Source organism: Botrytis fragariae (assembly GCF_013461495.1).
Source record: "Botrytis fragariae strain BVB16 chromosome Unknown tig00000795, whole genome shotgun sequence".
Classification (NCBI taxonomy): domain Eukaryota; kingdom Fungi; phylum Ascomycota; class Leotiomycetes; order Helotiales; family Sclerotiniaceae; genus Botrytis; species Botrytis fragariae.
Genome location: NW_023501011.1, coordinates 2,000,818 through 2,021,122, shown reverse-complemented (window position 1 = coordinate 2,021,122; position 20,305 = coordinate 2,000,818). Strand labels below are relative to the sequence as shown.

The 20,305-nt window shown below is 41.1% G+C and overlaps 6 protein-coding genes across 6 annotated transcripts; 4 read left to right on the top strand and 2 right to left on the bottom strand.

Moving 5' to 3' along the window:
- Positions 1-395: 395 nt before the first annotated feature.
- Positions 396-1,253, top strand: Bfra_007560 (uncharacterized protein; the record flags this gene model as incomplete). The annotated part of the gene is made up of 3 exons (XM_037337931.1): positions 396-466; positions 535-671; positions 733-1,253. The coding sequence occupies 3 exons, from the start codon at positions 396-398 to the stop codon at positions 1,251-1,253; spliced, it is 729 nt and encodes a 242-aa protein (XP_037187311.1).
- Positions 1,254-1,690: 437 nt separating this feature from the next.
- Positions 1,691-3,117, bottom strand: Bfra_007559 (uncharacterized protein; the record flags this gene model as incomplete). The annotated part of the gene is made up of 2 exons (XM_037337930.1): positions 1,691-1,965; positions 2,016-3,117. The coding sequence occupies 2 exons, from the start codon at positions 3,115-3,117 to the stop codon at positions 1,691-1,693; spliced, it is 1,377 nt and encodes a 458-aa protein (XP_037187310.1).
- Positions 3,118-5,314: 2,197 nt separating this feature from the next.
- On the bottom strand, positions 5,315-6,282 carry Bfra_007558 (putative 2-aminoethylphosphonate; the record flags this gene model as incomplete). Its single annotated transcript, XM_037337929.1, has 3 exons — positions 5,315-5,610; positions 5,668-5,910; positions 5,958-6,282. 3 exons carry the CDS (start codon positions 6,280-6,282, stop codon positions 5,315-5,317), a joined length of 864 nt encoding a protein of 287 aa, XP_037187309.1.
- Positions 6,283-9,291: 3,009 nt separating this feature from the next.
- On the top strand, positions 9,292-11,939 carry Bfra_007557 (putative oligopeptide transporter 6 protein; the record flags this gene model as incomplete). Its single annotated transcript, XM_037337928.1, has 7 exons — positions 9,292-9,536; positions 9,598-9,865; positions 9,918-10,307; positions 10,360-10,907; positions 10,962-11,266; positions 11,322-11,658; positions 11,723-11,939. 7 exons carry the CDS (start codon positions 9,292-9,294, stop codon positions 11,937-11,939), a joined length of 2,310 nt encoding a protein of 769 aa, XP_037187308.1.
- Positions 11,940-14,418: 2,479 nt separating this feature from the next.
- Positions 14,419-17,143, top strand: Bfra_007556 (putative opt oligopeptide transporter protein; the record flags this gene model as incomplete). The annotated part of the gene is made up of 7 exons (XM_037337927.1): positions 14,419-14,757; positions 14,814-15,494; positions 15,557-15,838; positions 15,901-16,164; positions 16,218-16,395; positions 16,448-16,737; positions 16,805-17,143. The coding sequence occupies 7 exons, from the start codon at positions 14,419-14,421 to the stop codon at positions 17,141-17,143; spliced, it is 2,373 nt and encodes a 790-aa protein (XP_037187307.1).
- Positions 17,144-17,944: 801 nt separating this feature from the next.
- Bfra_007555 (putative 4-coumarate- ligase protein) lies at positions 17,945-20,073 on the top strand (the record flags this gene model as incomplete). Its single annotated transcript, XM_037337926.1, has 7 exons — positions 17,945-18,581; positions 18,668-18,743; positions 18,797-18,974; positions 19,035-19,172; positions 19,237-19,415; positions 19,516-19,918; positions 19,993-20,073. 7 exons carry the CDS (start codon positions 17,945-17,947, stop codon positions 20,071-20,073), a joined length of 1,692 nt encoding a protein of 563 aa, XP_037187306.1.
- Between the last annotated feature and the right edge of the window lie 232 nt (positions 20,074-20,305).

The following is a 20,305-nucleotide window of genomic DNA, read 5'->3' as shown; positions in this document are numbered from 1 at the left end:
TGCGATATTGAAATCTTACCCCTCCAATCACCCCACGTTCTCGGGAACTCCTCTACACGTGTCTTGCAGAACATCACCCCTGATTTAGTTTCTCAGCCAGCCACCTTTCCCAAAGCATAGCTTTATTAATTCAATGGCTATCAATGTAAAAAGTTTTCTGGATTCAATGCGTGATATATAATTCATATACGAAGCCCTTGTCGTTTCGGCACTTGGTCGAGTCCCTTGATGTGAAACTTCGTTTGTGCCGATGATATCGGAAGCATTGATCCTGGATGCTAGCATAGGTAGGGACTGGTATTCTTAGAGTTAGATTAATAAATATTTCGTATAGAAAACCATTATCACCTCTTTAAGAAGGAATCTCAGTAGGTTGATGTGCTGATTGAGCAAGAATGGCTTCATATCATCGAATTCTCAAAGTATTTGGCAGATCAATTGAAGATAAAGCATTACAATGTGATTGGTACGTTATTTCCTTTCCTCAAAAGTGAGTAATTCCATGGTCGTATCCCTCATTGAGTACCTCTGTAGTGATATACACCCATGGGAAATCCTCATCAACGGAGATCGCTGGTCTGGCCGACTTCGACTTATAGGCTTTGTGGATGTCTTCTTTCTAATTAGTTACTCCGAGAGTTCAAGATTTCATAAAGGGATTATTATCTATAGTAAGTATACAACTCCTCCAAAGAAAAGATGATATAGAGCAATAAAGCTAAGGGAAACCAGAGGATGATCAGCACATATCGAAACTTCTAGATATAGTTGGGAAAGAATTCAAGGACGGCAAACTCATACCCAAGACCACCTCATTTCAATTCGAATTATCTGATCCCGACACAAGCCAAGCCCCAAATCCAATCTACACGACATTTACCCGTGACTCCGTCGACTATACGACTTCATCCATAGGCCATCTCATCGGTCTCTGCACCAAATACTCTTCTGCAATTCTTCAAACCTATACCATACATTTACGTAAACCTTCTGATCCACTTCTAAAACAAAAATACAAAAGGGCACTCAAAGTACACGATACAATGGATATGATACAAGATGCTGTCAAACTTGGGTTGGTAAGTTATGCGGAAATACTGGGTCGGGGAATAGGGTACATCGGTAGAGGAAGTAATACTTTGGACATTGGGAAGGGTTTTGTGGGAGGTCTTGGGACTGGAAATGAGAGTCCGGGGTGGGTGGGATTGAGTGGTGATAGGGGTAGGAGTGGTAACTCAAGATTAATAATTTAGGAGAATCAAGGAGACGCCGTCAGTGGAGATTGAGCTTACTAGTTTGAATTCATTGACAATTTAAGACCACGAATGAAATTCGGTCTTTGTGCACCAAAACTCTACCTTACTTCATTAAATGAATGACTAGAACTTCTTGACCTATGCTTATCAAGTATGAAGATGATTGAGGTTTGAATTTTCCACGAGCTAGCTCGAGCGCCAACGGACCACTGTAGTTACATGTTCTACATGAACTAGAGATGTACAACACAATCCACATACCTAAGTAAACATACCATTTCAGCTGCAACGCTATTCCTGCGGCTCGCTTCACAGGTCTAACCGATTTGGAAGAAGAAATAAGACTACATAACAATGATTCCAAAAGAATCAGATACATGATAAGACTCATAAGAACCAAGTCCCTACAACCTTTGTTTCAATCCACCAAGTCATTACAATCCTCCACCAATTACCCATCCGATCGTCTCTGTATCTTTATGATAACGAGTTACTCTGTGGCCTTCATCAGCATCTCGATCTTCTAACCATCTCCTCAATCTTCTTGTCCTTCTTCCCTTCATCTCTTTTCCAAATTCTCCTAATTCAGCTCCGGTGGGCATATCATCATATCTACCTAACCTATTAGGATTTCCCTCTCTTATTCTAGCTTTCTCAATCAATTCCATTTCATCGAGTCCTCTCCAAATGTTCGATGCATTCCATTGAGCTAACTCTCTCGATAAAAATCTTCTAAACACTTTGTTGTTGAAATGTAACCATCGAGTACCCCTCTTCTCTGTCTCGTATCATCTATCCAAGGTTGATTATCCCCCTCCTTATATGGACGATGACCAAAGATTCTCTTAACTCGAGGTTTAAATTGACGATCCGTAATGACATTTGAGAAATAACCAAGATAAAGATCGATCGCGATAATCATTGCTTTTCTCCAGTTCACGAAATCATATACTTTGCCATAGAAATTCATCAATTCCCCGGGAGCCATTGGGTAATCCATACGAACATTATGTCCAAAAGCTTGACCAAGAGCATCTGTGCAAACGTGAATTTGACTTCCTCTCAATCTTACAGGCGGTCGGTCCGAGACATCATATGCTCCCCAATTCTCTCCAGTTCTACATTTCCAATCTGCGAACTCAAGCCATGTGCTATCTCGATCTGGATCCACACGAGATATCACATTCATAATATCACCTATTATATAATGTTTATCAGGGTGATCCATATAATCAAAGTACTCTATTGTAGCCGCTCTAGGAGTTACTACTAACAGTGCACTGTCTGGTTTCACAGCAAGATTCGTCGGAAATGGTGTGATATGAATGAACAAGTGGGTAAGAGCTCTAAGTCTTTGAGGTGGAAGGCGTGCCTTCGTCCTTATGAATTTCGCCCTATCTTCTATATATTCTTCTGTGGGCGGATTAGTCGGTGGAGCCCAAAAGTTGTGAGGTAAATAAGCCACTGTTGGATAATCATCGCGCGTATTTCGGATTGGTGAATGGCTATTTATGAATAGACATATCTGACGGAGATAAGCATCTGTTACTCTGAGAATACTGGCGCCTGTTCTTTCATTGTAAACCACAGATTCATCTGGGCCGTTGACTGGACCGCAAAATGACAAGAACCGTTGAAGATCGAGTAAGGACAATTGTTGAAATGAAAGAAGATTGGTGTCTTTGGGATCTCCACTGGGAGCTCTTGGTGGCCCTCTTCCCTCATCATAAAGGGCTTTTTCGAGGATTTCAAAAGCTATCTCATCTGGTTGTTCATATGTTTGTCTATGGCCCTGAACAATTAATACCTCATCTTTAAATGTCAAGATAGGTTTAGCTGGATCTATCACTTGTTCCGTCATCTTAGCTTAATGGTGATGCATAGGATGGTAAAGTTTAAAAGAATTTTAAGAACGAGAGCAAGTGTTCGACAAATCGTATTTTAAATTTTAATACAAACTATTTCATAAAAAGCTATACTCGGACTTGATATCTTTGTTTTGTTGGCAAAAGATTCACAAAGAAAAACAAGTGCAAGTCAAATCGTTATGGAGGATAAAGGCTTAAAAACTTTTTATCGTTTCCGGAAGTGCCTTTGTGATAATAGGCAAGACCAAAGAGAAATGATGCTCTTCAACAGAGCCTTCACGAATGGGGACCACTCTTTCACATAACAAAGAGATTGATTGCGAGAGATGAATTCATTGAAATGAACAACTTTGATAACAGAGATCGAACAGAGCAAGGAGAATCTCAACTTTGAGCGATTGAGCACATAACTTTTGAGTTTACCACAATTATATGATCATCCAGAGATACGGAGGAACTCGATGTGCCAGATATTATGGCATGTGAGTGTAGATCAATTACCTTGAATCATCTCAATCTCGGAACCACCTTCATTCTGAGAAACTCAAGTCCGGGACTCCGGTAACGGGTTTATTGTCACTTTTCTGGTTATGGCCTCATGATTGAAAGAAAACTCCGATATCGAATGGAGCGGCTGAGATAGATGAGATGGATACCGTATCTTCTTTGTCTTCTGTTTCTTCCGCTAGTAGTGTCTATCAAGTGAACGGTGTTGGAAGTATGTATTTTCTTTGTGCCATCCTCGTAAATATTGCCTACCCATTTTGACTCCAAGCCATGTTTGTTTGTTTTCACTCTCAATGGGCAGGTACGCTCAATTCAATAAATTTACATAACGAAGCCTTAACAATGAAACAGTAATTTGATACCGATGTGATAATCAAGCCCTTCGATACGGGATCCGGATTATAAGTGATGCGTCTGGAGCACAGGAAACAGTTAGTATAAGCTCTTGGCCTTGGCTTCTGGAGATCATAATAGTGAGAACTACAAACGCTAAAGCCAAAGGAACATACCAAGTACTATGATAGCTTTTCCCTGGGTCATATCCCTCTTCTTGTTGTCAACACGGCTCCGTCAACATCTTCATTCTGACCGTCGTTATATAAGACTTGGCTCTATAGTCGCTGTCAGTCTTACCATCATCACCTGTACAATCCTCAATGTCTCAATTTAAATTTGGCAGAACAAATCGACTCCAGCAGCAACCATCGTTTGAGTCATTGGTGATAGCTATAGTTCGAAAGTAGTGTCGATGTTCCAATGGATAAATCATCAAAGTTGTCGCATTGCCACCATGGATTGCATGTGCTTTTCCGTTCATTCAATCTCCAAGACTAGTATATCTGCGCAGTTCATTTGTGTGTGAATTATACAAATGCCTTAGGTAGAACGATATTGATCCGCGAATTTCATCATCAGCTCTCGAGATTTCTACGAGAAGGGAATCCTTGAGATTTAGTTTTTCATTCGAGGAAAGCTCCGGGTACAACATTTAGTTATTAAGCAAAAGCTTCAAGCACCAAGGCATGGACTTTAGTTATTCTCAGATTATTCTTTCGCCACATCAATGAGTGAAATTGAGGGTAGTCGGTTGAAATAAACTATTCGTTCTCGGAGAGGTTACCTAACTTGGCAAGCTTATCCATGTGGCTGAACAAGCTACATTATTAGTCAGAATGTGTGGCTCTAGGCAGCTACAAAAAATTTCCATCTTCCTTTCGATATTTCATTATAGACTCTCTGATATTATTAAAATCATGTATAGCTTGCTCTCTCTATCAAGTATATCTTCGCCTTTTCATATTGAGTAAAATGTTTGTTGATCGTCTTTTCCTATTTTGCTACAGTTTGATGTAAGGTTATGATTTTACACCGCGAAATTGTCAACGATTCCCCGGGAATTCAGCCTAGATGCTATCTCTTTTTGTAGACACGTATAAATTCATTTTTGTCAATCAGGTTGCACAATACCAATTGAGACAGTTATGTATTATTGACTCTTTATTATTCTCGTTCGGGCCAGGTTTAAAGAACCAGCATACCCAAGTGGGAACACGAACGAACGCTGGCTAGAATGACCCTAGGATCTATGCTAGTAACTAAGTCCGCCACACCAAAGAACGCCTTCTGATGCCATTATATTTTTTCATTATCATAATTCATGCTTCATCTCGACCAATTGGTACGTTAGTCAGAAGATTCCTTTCCACCGTCTTTCTCCTTTGTAACTGTTGGCTCAACCAATCCCTCAATTGTGAGCATTGGTGTACCATACGCATAATCCTTCGAACCATTGATGTAATCAATGCCGGGAACTCGATGGTGGGTGGATGGATATCTCTTGGCACGCTCAAGATAATACGCGTCGTGGTTGTCGCCATCAACTGCACGGTTGTAGGTAGCATAGAGAACTCGACGATCATCGGTGCTGTTGTTGGGACCACTTCTATGAGCGAAAGAGGTTCCGAAGATGAGAATATCACCTGTCCAAACTCTGTTAGTTTTGACTTTGGTCATTTGAATGAGGAGAATTGTCTTACCAGCTTCAAGGTTAACTTGGATCCATTCTTGAGACTCGACCCAACTCTTTTCGAGAGTCTTGTCGGCGCTGATTGGAATGTCCATCTTGTGGCTACCAGAAACCACCTCCATACCTCCGTTCTTTTGGTTGGCTGGATCAATTGCGATGGCAATAGACAAGTGCTTGAGGTTACTAAAGGCACCATAGCCAGCACGATCGACATGTGCAGCAAATCCGCCAGAGCCAGCAAACTTGTAGTTCACTTGAGAAGTTAGTGGAGTATTGAAGGTTAAGAAGAGCTAAGCTTACACTTGTCTTTGAAGAGGACCATGTGACTATTAGCCAACTGGCTGACGATACTGAGAAGCTTCATACCACGAAGCAGTGAGCCAAAACCTGGTACAGCAGTTGTAAAGTTCTCAACTCTACACAGTACACGTTCTCCCTTCTTGTTGATCTCATCGTATTGGAGATACTCACAAGCCTCTTTGACTCGTGGGAGATCATGTGCAGCTTGTGCCCAGACTTGGTGGTCCTTAATATATTGTTCATTCAGAGCATCGGTGATGATCAAGTAACCATTCTCCTCAAAGAAGAGATGTTGCTCGCGAGTGACAACATAAGCGGGCTCCATTTTGAAAGAAGCGTATGTGACAAAGTGTGAGATTGAAAGGGTATAAACGAAGGCGGAAAGCTCAAAGATATTAAAAGCAAATGGAAGCAAGAAGCTCTGAAAGACAGACTGCAAACAAGCAGAGCAAGTGCTCAAATTATTGTGTAATAGAAGCAATTATTGAGAAGAAGATTGAAAAGGCAGAAACTTGTGGGAGAAAGAAAATAAAGAGTGGGAAGTTCAATCAGAAATCGAATATAAACAGAGAAAAATTCTGTTTTAAAACACGGGACAGATTCGAACTACAAAGGTTGATAGTTTTTTTATCTGTCCCGCTTCCACGTGGTGCCCGATTGTTGATGAAAAGGGGAAAGGTTGTTCCGATCTCTCACTTTCAACTACTGATCTCATGTATTCACAAAATTTGAACTTTGTCTGCTCTGGTATGCGTTGCCCTAGCAATCTCCATTTTCGATTTTGAAGACATGATAGTGGGGTACTCAGTGAATTTCAGATACTACGTGAGACACATATTTCTTTCTAAAAGACAATTGGTAATGAAGAGAAGAACTTCATTAAGGATTGAAGATTGTAGTTTGTTATCTGGTACATAGAAGTCTATATCATATAAGATATCTGTAGGACAAGGCCAAACACAGCGATGACTTTCATATCCCCTTTGCCATTTGACATCTCGTGGAAATTTCGCAATATGGATTTGGTCTTTTATAAAGTTCTGTGATGATCAGCAAAGTAGACTTCCTTGAGATCAGTCAACATGACAAAAACTTGCATCATTTTAAATTGTGAATACTTTGGAAAGATGCTGTGAAGCATTTAGGCCCTCATTTTATTTCTCATGAAAAAACAACGTAACACATTGGCTTCCTTTATTCCATATTCACATTGTCTCTGAAGTCTGACTTTGGAATTTTCTCGGGTCGCACAGTTTTCGGCCAGCTTCATGGAAACAACAAGAAAATCGATTCCAGTTTACTTCGGATGAAAATGTCAGTCCTTCTCCGATCTTCTCCGATGCCAAAAAACCGATTTCAACCTACAAAGTCCATCGAGTGGAACCAGTGTGCGCTCATACTTCATCAAAAAGTTCTGAGATGATGATTGGGGCACTTAGTTCATATTCAATTTTCGGGAAGCTGTCGTGTCCTGTTGACCAGTATATTGGCTGCTTTTAAGCTTTTGCTCTAATCGAATCATTTCTCTACATTTCTTGCTACGCATAGGTACCTAGGTATACATTTGCCTTCCTCTGATTCATTAAAGATCCCGTGACTGACAGCTGAAATTTTCTATGTAGTTTGCCAATAATCCTTTACTATTCTTGTTGGACAATTCTGAGATCAAACAAAGATTGCTTTCAAGGCTTGAGAAGTTATCAAACTTCATCCATCACTCTTTATGTTTGTATCTCTATATGGCTACGTAGGAGTGAAGGTAGTGATATATTCTTATCTTTGGTGATAACACAAGCTCACAAAAACCACTAGGCGTGTAGTTGCACATTACAACACATTGTCAAAATCTAGGCACGTTTTACTTCTCTAACTATTAGAAGCACTTCACCAACACAGAAAACTGTCACCGTGGTCTGAATTTCGTGGAAACATTACATGTCGTTAGAATATCGAGGCACGTGCACTAGCGCTATATGTCTCTACCACTTCCAGTTCCACCTCCACTTCCACTTCCACTTCCACAGTTTAGATGTTGGTTCAACACAATCAATCTACATAGTCAATAAAACATAAATACCACTATCCTGCTTCCTCGACTCTAAACTCATGTAGCCACATATAACGTGACCGCCCCCTTCCAAGGGATCGCGTAGCAAGTGAGTCATACCGAGGCACACATAAATTTCCTGTGACAATTCGTGACTACTTAATACCTACCTCTTCCCATCAAGTACTCCTCGCTTTCTCTTCTAAACAAAAATTGCATGATTCGAAGAATATACCAACCAGGTTCTCGTTCCTATCTGACATTACATCGTAAAGTCCTCGCTAGTGTTATCGATGAGTAGGCCTGTTATCACGAGAAATGCGGCTTCAATCGGGATTTTGACCTGAAGCTTTGGCCCATGATAATTCGTTATCTTGTGCTGTGTAACAGCCAATTGCGTCAAGGAAATATCTACTTTCCATTATCGATTCCTCGGCGCATTTGACTCCTGCCTATTTTGTATAATCTATTGGAGTAAATCAACGATAGTTTTCCTTCGAAAATGGCTTTAGCATCGGCGATCTCAAGTCACTTTATGAACATTTGTCCTAATGACTTTCGTGGTGTTACTAACACGTTGGTGCAGAGCTCGGCTGATTTGCGGCTTTCTGGTCGCTTTACCCCACTGTTGCGAACCATATCAGTGACCTCCTATCTTGCTTGCCTTCATGCATGCATGTAACTTTATTAGCATTCAAGTTCCGCATATGGATGTCGCTTCAGGGCATCTTGTGACAGTTTCTTGGAAGATTGGAACAAGAATGTCTGTACACTTTCAGGATAAGTGGCAAAACCGATTGGTATCGGGTAAACGGATGGCATGTGTTTTCTGTGAAGGTGCAAGAGCAAGTGCTCATTCCGGGAGTCTTCAAGGATATGGTAGGCTCTAAGCCATAATTTTTTGCCCCTCGGGTTCTTATCTCTCAAAAGAATTTATTGTATGAATTTTTGAATGCAAAAGGCATGGTCTACCGAATCTGTCGAAAATTGAAGATCTTCGGATATGCTACCTCTTTGGACCACTAGACCCACTCTTGAATGATAGCATCCACGAGTCTTTGAGGTTCTCGATATCTCGTCTTCATTAAAAAAGCGTGTAATCTGATGGTTGCAACTATTTCAAATTGCCGCTGTGAGGCAAGCTTCTCGGTCAACAGATAAGGCTTCTGAGATAACACAAAGGCGGGTATATAAAGATATACCGAAGAAGCAATCCCCAAAAGAATTTTCTATTCAAGCTATCGTTGAGATTGTGTGTTCTTCTTGACTTGCAGACTTGTCTGCATTATGGATACTATTAATGTACATTCAGGAGGAAGGGACTCTGCATCTCAAATTTCCACAGACTCCCCCATTTCCGACAAGAAGGCTGCAGATGTTGAAATTGAAGCCATCGACTCAAACGATTTCCAAGATATCTCCGACGAGAAAATTATTGTACCTGGAGAAAATGATATCTTCATAGATCCTCGTCTCAAAGATTATCCTATCCCATTGGTGGCCAAGACAGTTGACTTGCACAATGATCCTACGTAAGTTTTTGATGCAGTAAAAGTTCAAAGGTTAAATACTGATACTTGTAACTCGTTACAGGGAACCGATTCTCACGTTTCGATTTTGGTTCTGCTCTACATTCTGGGTGGTTGTTGGATGTGGAATCTCTTCATTTTACTACTTCAAACCATACTATATGAACCTCACGAGTTACGCCGTGCAACTTCTCTCTTGGGGTATGGGAACCCTAATGGCTGCTTACCTACCAAAGAGAGTCTTCAATACCTTTGGCTATAAATGGAGTCTCAACCCAGGACCATGGAATGCAAAGGAACATGCTCTCGTGGTAGTAGCTTATTGGGGAAGTGTGAGTGCACCTTGATACCTCTCTATTTAACCCCGCTGACTGTAAAACAAAGTGTTACACGGCATATGGTCTCGGTCCTCTTTCAGCGATGGAATTGTACTATGGCCGTAAGATGAATCCTGGATGGGGAATTCTGTTTCTCATCACCACTCAGATGATTGGTTATGGGTTTGCAGGACTCTTTCGGGATATTCTTGTTCGACCCCCAAACATTTACTACCCAGGAGTGTTACCAAACGTATCTCTTTTCAATGCTATGCATAAGAATCCTGCAGTAACAAAGAAATCTCTCAAATTCTTCGCTATTGTGGCTTGTTGTGCATTCTGTTATGAATGGCTTCCATCGGTCATTTTTCCATTATTGAGTTCAATTCCGCTAATATGTTATTTTGGTCATGGAAATTGGAAGGCATATTTGATGGGGTCAGGTTATTATGGTTTTGTAAGTTTCTATTTTTAATGTGGCGATTACGATTTACTAACGATCACTTCAGGGGTTGCTCGACATTAGTTTGGACTGGAACTACGTCGCCTACTGGTCACCACTTTACACACCACTTTGGTCAAATGCAAATCAATTTATTGGTGCAATGCTCGCCTGCTGGTTGATATACCCTCTTTTATATTTTACCAATACTCTCAATGCCTTGAACTTTCCAGCTATGGGGTCTGGTACGTACGATAGCACTGGCACAACTTATAACATTTCTCGAGTACTCAATCCGGATTATACACTGAATCAAGAAGCGATGGACGCTTATTCTAAGCCATACTGGTCCGCATCATATGCTCTCCAATTCTTCTTCGGTTTTGCGGCATCCACTGGTGCTATGGTATACGCTGCTCTATGGTATGGTATGCCTGCTTATCATGGAATGAAAGATGCTTTCAGGAATCGAAGGAGTAATTATGACGATCCTTATCTCAAACTCATGGAAGTATTCCCTCGCGTTCCGCATTGGTGGTATGGAATACTCTTGCTTGTCTGCTCTGGACTTGCCATCGGTCAACTATATGGAGGAGAAATGCAGCTTCCTTGGTGGTAAGTCTCTTTAATTTGATCCAATATTCCATGTAAACTAATTGAAAAATAAAGGGGTTTCATACTAATCTCAATAATCTCATGTATATTCACATTCCCAAATGGAGTTTTATGGGGTGTTGCCAATATGCAAGTTGGAATGCAATTTTTATCAGAAGTCATCGCTGGAGCACTCTTCCCAGGAAAGCCTCTTGGAGTTCTTACATGTATGGTCTACGGTCGACAGATCTTGGAGCAAAATCTCAATTTGATCTCTGACTATAAGTTTGGTTTCTATATGAAAATTCCAGAAACCGAAATGTTTATCGGGCAGGTTTACGGTACACTTTTGGGTCCATTTATCAATTACGGCATGATGAGTAAGTTCCAACATCTCTTCATTGAGGAATACATTAACTTATTTGTCATCTTTAGGATTCATAATAGATGCCGAAGGCCCAAAACTGACCGGCGCTGTCGCCTCTCAAGCTTGGAATGCTGTCAAAACTCGCAACTACTACTCCCTTTCCGTGATCTGGGGTGTTATTGGGCCCAAAGTATTGTTTGGCGAAGGTTCTATATACTCTTGGATTTATTATGGATTTTTCGTAGGACCTCTCCTTGTCATTCTCACATATCTAGTCCACAGATGGAAACCTCAATGGAAGATCGAAGAGAGGTTCAATCCGACATTGATTTGTTATGGAGCTACCTCGTTCCCGGTTTATCAAACTACGAATTTGATGACTAGTGCTGCAGTTTCAACCTTCTTGTATGTATTATTCTTAACATTCCTTCCTTCCTCAAAGCAATCCGCATACTAACAATCGAAAAAGCATGGGTTACGTCTATCGCTACCATCCCGTCTGGTTCAGAAAGTACAATTATCTTCTAGGAGTTGGTCTAGATTGTGGTACACAACTTATGCAAACGGTTATGGTATTTGGCCTCAATCTTCCTAATGCGACATTTCCAAATTGGTGGGGAAATAGTGCGGTGGCTATTGATAGATGTTTTGCACCAGGAAATATTCCAGCCAGTGCGATGGGTTGAGGCTAGACGTAAAGATTATTTAGCTGAGAGAGGATGAACTGGGAGATCTTGAATAGCTGGAACAAGGGACAAAGGTCGTAGGAAGTAATTAGTCGATTGTCCATAGAACTCTTAATCTCTACCCTTTCAAAGCTGCAAATTTCAAATTCAAAGTATATACTCCTCACGGACGTCGCTGATTAGAGTAAGCGCCTCGTAATCAACTACCAATCAAAATATTCTGGCGCTTACTCCAACCCATGTACATAAGCATCTTCTTTCAAAATGGAAATGATCCCCAAGGAGTATCACACTAGTGTAAAAAGTATATTCTACAGGAGACTAGAAACTTTTGGGAGAAAAAATTCTTTCAAAAGATTTCTCTTAGATAAAGTTTGGCATCTATTCTGTAATTTGGTCCCACGACCAGAGTTATGTTTGCCACAAGTGGGGGGAAGGGGGGGTATTTCAGCGCGGATATGAGGGGTTGCGCACGGAAGTTTGGTTAGTTGCTAGGGCTCTGTGGGTTGTACTTCCTCAAGATAAATTCAAGGGTATTCAATAATTTGTTCAATAGATGAAAGGGGCCAATGGTCAAATGTTATATCTTTGTTGATTTGTTGGATATCTGTGACTTGCGATTAGTTGTAAATTGCATCATTTTCTATGAAATGAACGAAAGCTACAGAAGCTCGCACGCGATTACTCAAAAGAGGTCGGGGACCGAGAGATGGCCTGTGTTCTTTTTCCTTCTAGAAGCTAATAATTATACAGATCAACGAAGCAAATCTATTAGGTTTGGTCACATCATAAACCAGAGTTATGAGGAAAGACTAAACTAACCCATGACCAAAATTTCTTTACCTACCTGCCTCTTTTTCTCATTCATATCTGCGCCTCTACTTTGCCCGGTTAACACCACTTATCTTTCCCTCTACCCGATCCATTACCTTGGGACCTCACGAGCATCTTATTGCGATATGATTTCAGCCTTTCACTATCAAGCTAGAATACCATGTCTCTTCAAAGTTACGTCTGTGCTACTAAACTCTTAAAATAACCAATCAAGCTCATTCTTCTCGAGCTCACTCATATGCCAAGATATGAATATCAGCTCGGAAAGATTAGATGAATGATTAGACAAGATAAGTAAACCAAAACAACTGTTGGAAACATCGGCCTACTGATAACTGGAAATTTCTCAGAGTATCTTGATCAATACATTAAATGAGTATTCTATTTCCGGATGTGGAAAGTCCTTATCAATTTAGCAGATTTCGATAACAATTCGACCTTCTTATTGTGGAGAGTAACTTATCATCCGGCTTGGCTCTTCGGCAGAATGTAACCTAGCCGAGCCAAAACGTTTGGCTAGGGTGTTTGAACAACTGGTTATCCCGTTGTGAGAGGTGCGATATAAACGATTGATAGTGTGATATGAGATTCGTGAGGCGATTGATGAACTGATCGATTCCTGTTAGAGACCCATGCCAAGGGCTCTTCTTTCTGCCCACAGACGTACTGTGATTATATACTGTCTAAATCAATAGTGATATTCAGACGAAAATCTTCAAATGACAGCCACATTTTCGGCCAACAAACTTACCAGAAGAAAGTAGTGTGGTCGCAGTTGGGTCCGTGGTAGCAACACAAGCATCTAGTGCTGGGTAAGGTATCTTTCATGGGTAATTAGAAAGGTCTTGGAAACGAGATGCCTTTGTTTTGCACTAGGTCCACTTATCAATACGCATGCCGACACATCGACTAGCATTCTCAATCTGGACGGACATGCCGTGAGATAGCATGATTTCTTAATCGCCGGTCCTAGTTACCCCCTGACGAATATCCCCAATAAAAATAATCAAGGAGGAACATAATCTCGATGGCTATTCCACCTATCACTTCATCTAAATCTTTACATCGATATTAGATTTTCACTCTAGATCGCCTTTGAATCTAGCATTGCACCTGGAAGTATCCGAGGGAACCTTGAACTTTCCCCATACCAATGTGACCAAGCCAAAACCTGTGCAGAGAATAGCCCCAGCAAATATTCACCCAGCGGTAGTGTAGGATCTGGCGCCATCCAAATGGTAGCAATTCATGCAAATTATTATCAATTCAGTTAGGATCGTCCGACGGAACAATATTCCATGTTTATTCTTTTCCAAAAGAACATTTTCCAAGTGGCAAAGTACTTTGGATTCACGCAGTCAGTTGGGATTCTAGTAAAGGCGTGCGATATGGCCACAATCACACAAGGACCTTACTTGCCTTATCGTGCTCGTACGAGATATTGTATCTGTATTCCGCAACACCAAGACTTTTATCTTCCATTGGTAAACATGGGTATCGCCAGAGAGCTCGAAAGGCACCATATATGATAGAGTGTGCAACGCCCTTTGAATTTCCTGCCTGTGTCTCAAATAATTATTTTACTTTCAGCCGCCAACAGGCTGTGACTTCCCAACTTAAAGTCAATCATAGACAATCCGACAATATGCCAGTTGCTAATACTGACATATCGGTCGTTGGGGCCTTTAACCCTGTCGAAGGTCATATAGTTTCTGTTCCAACACATCAGGAAATCGACGAGAAGCTGCGGATCTCGGCTGATAATCGAGAAATATCCAAGGATACGTTAGACATTGACACTAAGGAATTGTCTGATGGTTCTAGAGATGACGATAATGACGATATTATAATTGTTACTGGTGCGGACGCAGCTGCTCACTTATTACCGCTAAGAGATGATGGGCAGCCAGCGTTGAGTTTCAGAAGTATTTTCTTGGCCACCATTCTTTCGGGATTTCAGGCGGTGATGTACCAGATTTACTATGTAAGTAGTAATTGACATTATTCTCACTATCAACGAAAGCTGATCTTTTCACTTAGTTCAAACCAACTTCATTGGGTGTTATTCAAGGTACCTTTATTGTACTGATTGCCTACTTCTTGGGCAAGACATGGACAAGGGTACTTCCTCGCGGTGACAAATTTGAGGCTCGTTGGAGAGAAAAGGGGGGACAAGGCACTGTACCATTATATATCCGAATCATCTCCTTCTTCAATTATGGACCATGGAACCTCAAAGAACACGCTATCTGTGCTATTACTGCCACATCAGCATCCAACGCAGCAGAAACCATCACAGTCTTTGCCGCTCAAAATCTCTTCTATGGATTACCTCTCAGTGCTACCACGGTCATATTGGCAGTCATATCCATTGGTCTATTTGGATATGGACTTTGTGGAATACTTCGCCCAATTATGGTCTGGCATCCTGAGTCTGTATACTGGAGTACACTACCCACAGTAAAGACACTTCAAGGACTTCATTGGCAAGATTTAAAACATTCTAAGCCTCTCAGATACTTCTGGTATGCATTCGGAAGTATGTTTGCTTATGAATTCCTTCCGGCATATATCTTCCCTTGGTTGAACTCTGTTTCAATTCCATGTTTGGCAGCTATGAATGCTACGGGAAGTAAGGCGGCAACACTCACCAACCTCTTTGGGGGTGCGACAAACAACGAGGGCTTGGGACTTCTTACCCTATCATTCGATTGGCAATATGTAAGTCAGAGACTACTCGTGATTCTCGTTTGAAGTTGAAACTAATCAAAACTAATTCCTAGATCACATCTTTCAACACCTCTCTTCCTCTCAAAACCCAAGCTCATAGTTTGTCCGGATATATTGTCTGCTTTGCTGCCATGCTTGGTATCTACTATACCAATACTTGGGATTCAAAGTCACAACCATTTATGTCAACACAACTTCGTTCAGAAAATGGGTCAAGATATCCAACTGGACAAGTCTTTACTAATGGTATTCTCAACGAGACTGCTCTGGAGGAATTCGGTACTCCAAGTCTAACAGGAAGCTTTGCTTACGCTATGTTCATGGCGAATGCTGCTGTAAGTATTCGTCTTCAATAGAGTCGATTTTTCCTTTTCGAGTGCTGACTTAACTTCTTTAGATCGGTGCTCTTATTACTCATTGTTTTGCTTTCTGGGGTGGGGATGTCATCCGGGCATTCAAAAATGCAAAGGCAGGAACTTACGAAGATCCACATCATGCTCATATGGCTAGAAATTATAAAGAAGCGCCATGGTGGTGGTTCGTTGCTGTCCTCGTTGTTAGCTTTGTTCTTGGCCTTGTCGTTGTTATCAAAGAGAATATTACTCTCCCAGTTTGGGCGTACATCGTTGCTTTATTGTTGGGATGTTTTATCGCTCCTTTGGTATGTACATCTAGACCAGTTCTCGTCCGTATGATATGCTAACGTTTTCATAGAGTAATCTTCTATATGCTCGGTACGGAAATGGTATTGCGACAAATAACTTGTCGAAGATGTTGGCGGGTCTCATGCTTCCTGGACGTCCAATTGGAAATATGTATTTTGCGGCGTGGTCACATAACGTTATTGCCAATACAGTCAATCTTTCCAATGACCTCAAGTTAGGCGAATACCGTAAGCATCCACAACTTTCTATTCACCAACCACGAACTAACTTGTCAATCAGTCAAAATCCCACCTCGTGTCATGTTTCTTACTCAGGTTTATGGTACTATTTTAGGAGGTTTCATCAATTATGTTGTAATGATATCCATCGTGAATGGTAATCGAGAACTTCTCTCCACAGGAAATGGTAATAGTTCATGGAGTGGTGCCACTGTTCAAGCTTTCAACACCAATGCAGCTTCTTGGGCATTGGCAAAACAACTCTATAAATCAGGAGCGAAATACTCAATTGTCCCATTGGGTTTGGTGGTCGGTGCTGCGATTGTTCTTGCTCATCGTGTCATCGTATTTGTAAGTGCTCCCTCCTTTTTTCATCCCACCCTCTAGAAATCACTTACTCATTGAAACTTCAATACAGTTCATTCCGAAGATCCGTGGTTTTGCCCTGACAGAAATCAACATGCCTCAATTCATTCAATACGCTGGATATATTCCCTATAACCAATCTCAAACCTGCGTAATTTTCAGCCAAGTGCTAGCAGGTTTCTTCACCCAATTTTATCTCCGTAATTATCGACCAAATATCTTCAAAAACTATTCGTATTTGATTACTGGAGCTTGGGATGGGGCGAGTTATACTGTGCTTTTCATTCTGAGTTTTGCAGTTTTTGGAGCCGGTGGATTTGCAGCACCATTCCCATCATGGTGGGGGAATAATATTAATGGTAATTATGATCACTGTCCTATTGCGGAGTAGATAGGGTCGAATTTTGAGAGAGTTAGGAAGGGATATTGGCGTTGACTTCTGGAAGACTTCGTTCAATGTCATAGGAGGCTCTTGGGTGGTCTTCGTCATCCCGTACGCGTGAATTTTGATAGATGTTCCATGGGTAACAGAAAATAGACCTCCTTTTAATACAATCATGATGAGAAGATATCCTATAATTCTCGTTGCTCCTTTTTTCATTTGTTCTTTTTGCAAGTTACTATATACAAGTGAATTGATTTCTACAAGTTTCATGTTTTATATCATCACAGTAATACCTAGGTGCCTAGGCGTAAGCATACCGGGTGAGTCACTTGCCGATGCTCGGATATGTCCGGTGATAAGGGGTCCGGATGCGAGTCATGAAAATAGCTGAAACAACCGAACATGACCTCGAAACCAGCGGATCTTAAGGAATGACATCTACTGCGAGACTGATTGTACTTTCTAAAAATTGATATTAATCCATATTCTGATACACAATGCCACTGACAAAATTCATTTTTAGCCACTTGTATAATATATATTTATGCACATCTCAATATCAAGTAAGTGGTTGATGGTACCGCTTTGTTCATCCACATTCCCATAATTTGCGGGGTAGACAAACGCGGGGCGGGAACCTTCCGTGGTTAAACCTGTATACATACTACCTATTAGTAAATATAATGTTACATGTAAAATGTATCATCTCAGACAGTGATAATCCCTTTTAATCCTTTCTCACTTTTTATCTTCACGGATCAATTGAATTGTTGTAATCTCTGTTCTAAATAACAATACGCGCACAAAATGCCCATTTCCTCACGCTGGCATCTCTCTATCCCTCCCATCTCCCTTCCATCGTACCTCTTCACTTCCTCCACTCATCCGCTCCCAGATAAACCGGCATTTATTGACGCTGCATATCCTTCTAAATTCCTTACCCACTCAGATTTCCGACTCTATTCTCAACGTTTAGCTGCTGGATTAATTAAAAATGGATTAAAACCAGGCGATCGAGTATTACTCTTTTCAAGTAATAATCTGTTCTTTCCAGTGATTATCATGGGAATCATTATGGCAGGAGGAATCTTTACAGGTGCAAACCCGGGGTTCGTGGAAAGGGAGCTGGCTTATCAACTAAGCGATTGCGAGGCGAAGTTCCTACTTTGCGGGGTGGAAAGTTTGGAGGTCGGAATCAAGGCAGCTGAGAAAGTGGGCTTGGGGAGGAATAATGTGTTTGTATTTGGTGATGAAGGTAAAGAGATCTATGGGAAAAAAGAGGGGATCAAAGGAATGAAGAGTTGGGGGGAGCTCATGGAGAGTGAAGAGGTAGGGAGAGAGTTTCAATGGAAGGAGGATTTTGATCCCAAGGAAACAGTTTGTTGTTTAAATTATAGTTCCGGAACGACGGGTGTACCCAAGGGTGTAATGATCACGCATTTTAGTAAGTTCCCACATTTCTCAAATCTCCATTCATTTTGAGGAGATGACGGGGAGGTTTGATTGAGAGTTGACGATAATATCATCCAGATTATGTTGCAAACTCGATGCAATATAGACATTTACATGAACTTCATCCTGAAACGCCAGAAAGAAATAAGAGAGCGTAAGTTTCACATTCAAAAGCAATCATTGTTTGCTGACATTCTTTACAAATAGAAAATGGTTATGTTTCCTCCCTTTGTACCATGCAATGGGTCAAACAATTTTCGGAGCTGTGGCACCTAAACGAGGCATTCCGGTTTACATCATGAAGAAATTTGATTTCAAAGATATGTTGGAAGCAGTGCAGAAGTATAGAATTACTTCATTGAATATGGTACCTCCCATCGTTGTTGTTAGTATTCATCAATCACATAGAACGAAGAGCACGGATTATTAACAAACATATGCGTAGATGCTCGTCAAATCGCCGCTCACTAAACAATACGATCTTAGTAGTGTCATTGATATGACCTCCGGTGCTGCACCACTAAGTGGTGAAGTGATAGATGCGGCGGAGAAGCTGTGGCCAAATGGGAATGTCAAACTTACTGTAATTTCTTCCACAAACTTGCTCTTCTCAATCATTCAACGGAAACTAATTATAAAACAAACAGCAAGGATGGGGAATGACTGAAGCAACTTGCTCTCTTCTAGGCAGCGATACTCGACATGATCCTATACCGAACTCCGTAGGTGAACTCAATGCCAATTGTCATGCGAAGATTGTGGATCCGGAGACATTAAAAGAGCTCAAACAGGGTGAACGGGGTGAGATCTGGGTTCAAGCACCTAAGTAAGTTAATTTACATACACTAAACTACCATCTACCTGTTTTTGAATTGATATCCTACATCACTCATAATACATTACACAAAGAATCTAACAAATCAAAGTATAATGAAAGGCTACTGGAACAAACCTTCCGCTACCCAAGATACTCTCATTGACTCTCCATCCGGATTCTGGCTTCGTACGGGAGATATTGCTTACGTCGATTCTCAAAACCATTTCTTCATCGTTGATCGGATGAAAGAACTTATTAAAGTAAAGGGTAATCAAGTGGCTCCTGCAGAATTGGAAGCGCTATTACTAGAACATCCAGAGATTGCGGATGCAGCCGTGATCGGAGTAATGATCGGAGAGGGAGAAGTACCCAGGGCTTATATCGTGAAGAGTGGCGGGAATGGCAACGGACTAAATGCGGGAGAAGTGATGGAATGGGTTAAGAAGAGGACTAGTAGGTTCAAGTGGTTGAAGGGCGGTGTGGAGTTCGTAGAGACAATTCCTAAGAATCCAGTGAGTTGTGATCCCCACTCTTGGACTATCGTCTAAAGAAGTTTCATTAAGTACAAGGACTAACGCAATTTCAGAGCGGGAAAATATTGAGGAAGTTATTGAGAGAGAAAGCGAAGGAGGAGATCAGTGAGTATAATGTTAAAGCTCGACTTTGAGGCTCAGTATCGTCGGGAACAAGATTTTGGTAAATTGATAGACGTAATCTCAAATACGAATCAATACAATCAATTGATAATTGAAGACTGGTTTACATATTCCTGTGCGCACCTTGAAAAGCACTTCGAATAATCGATTGGAGGTATGGGAGTTTCTCAAGCCTTTGGTTCCTCAAACTTTCGTCTCCAAAGCAAATAATCAATACATCTTGTCTATGAACAGGATCACAGG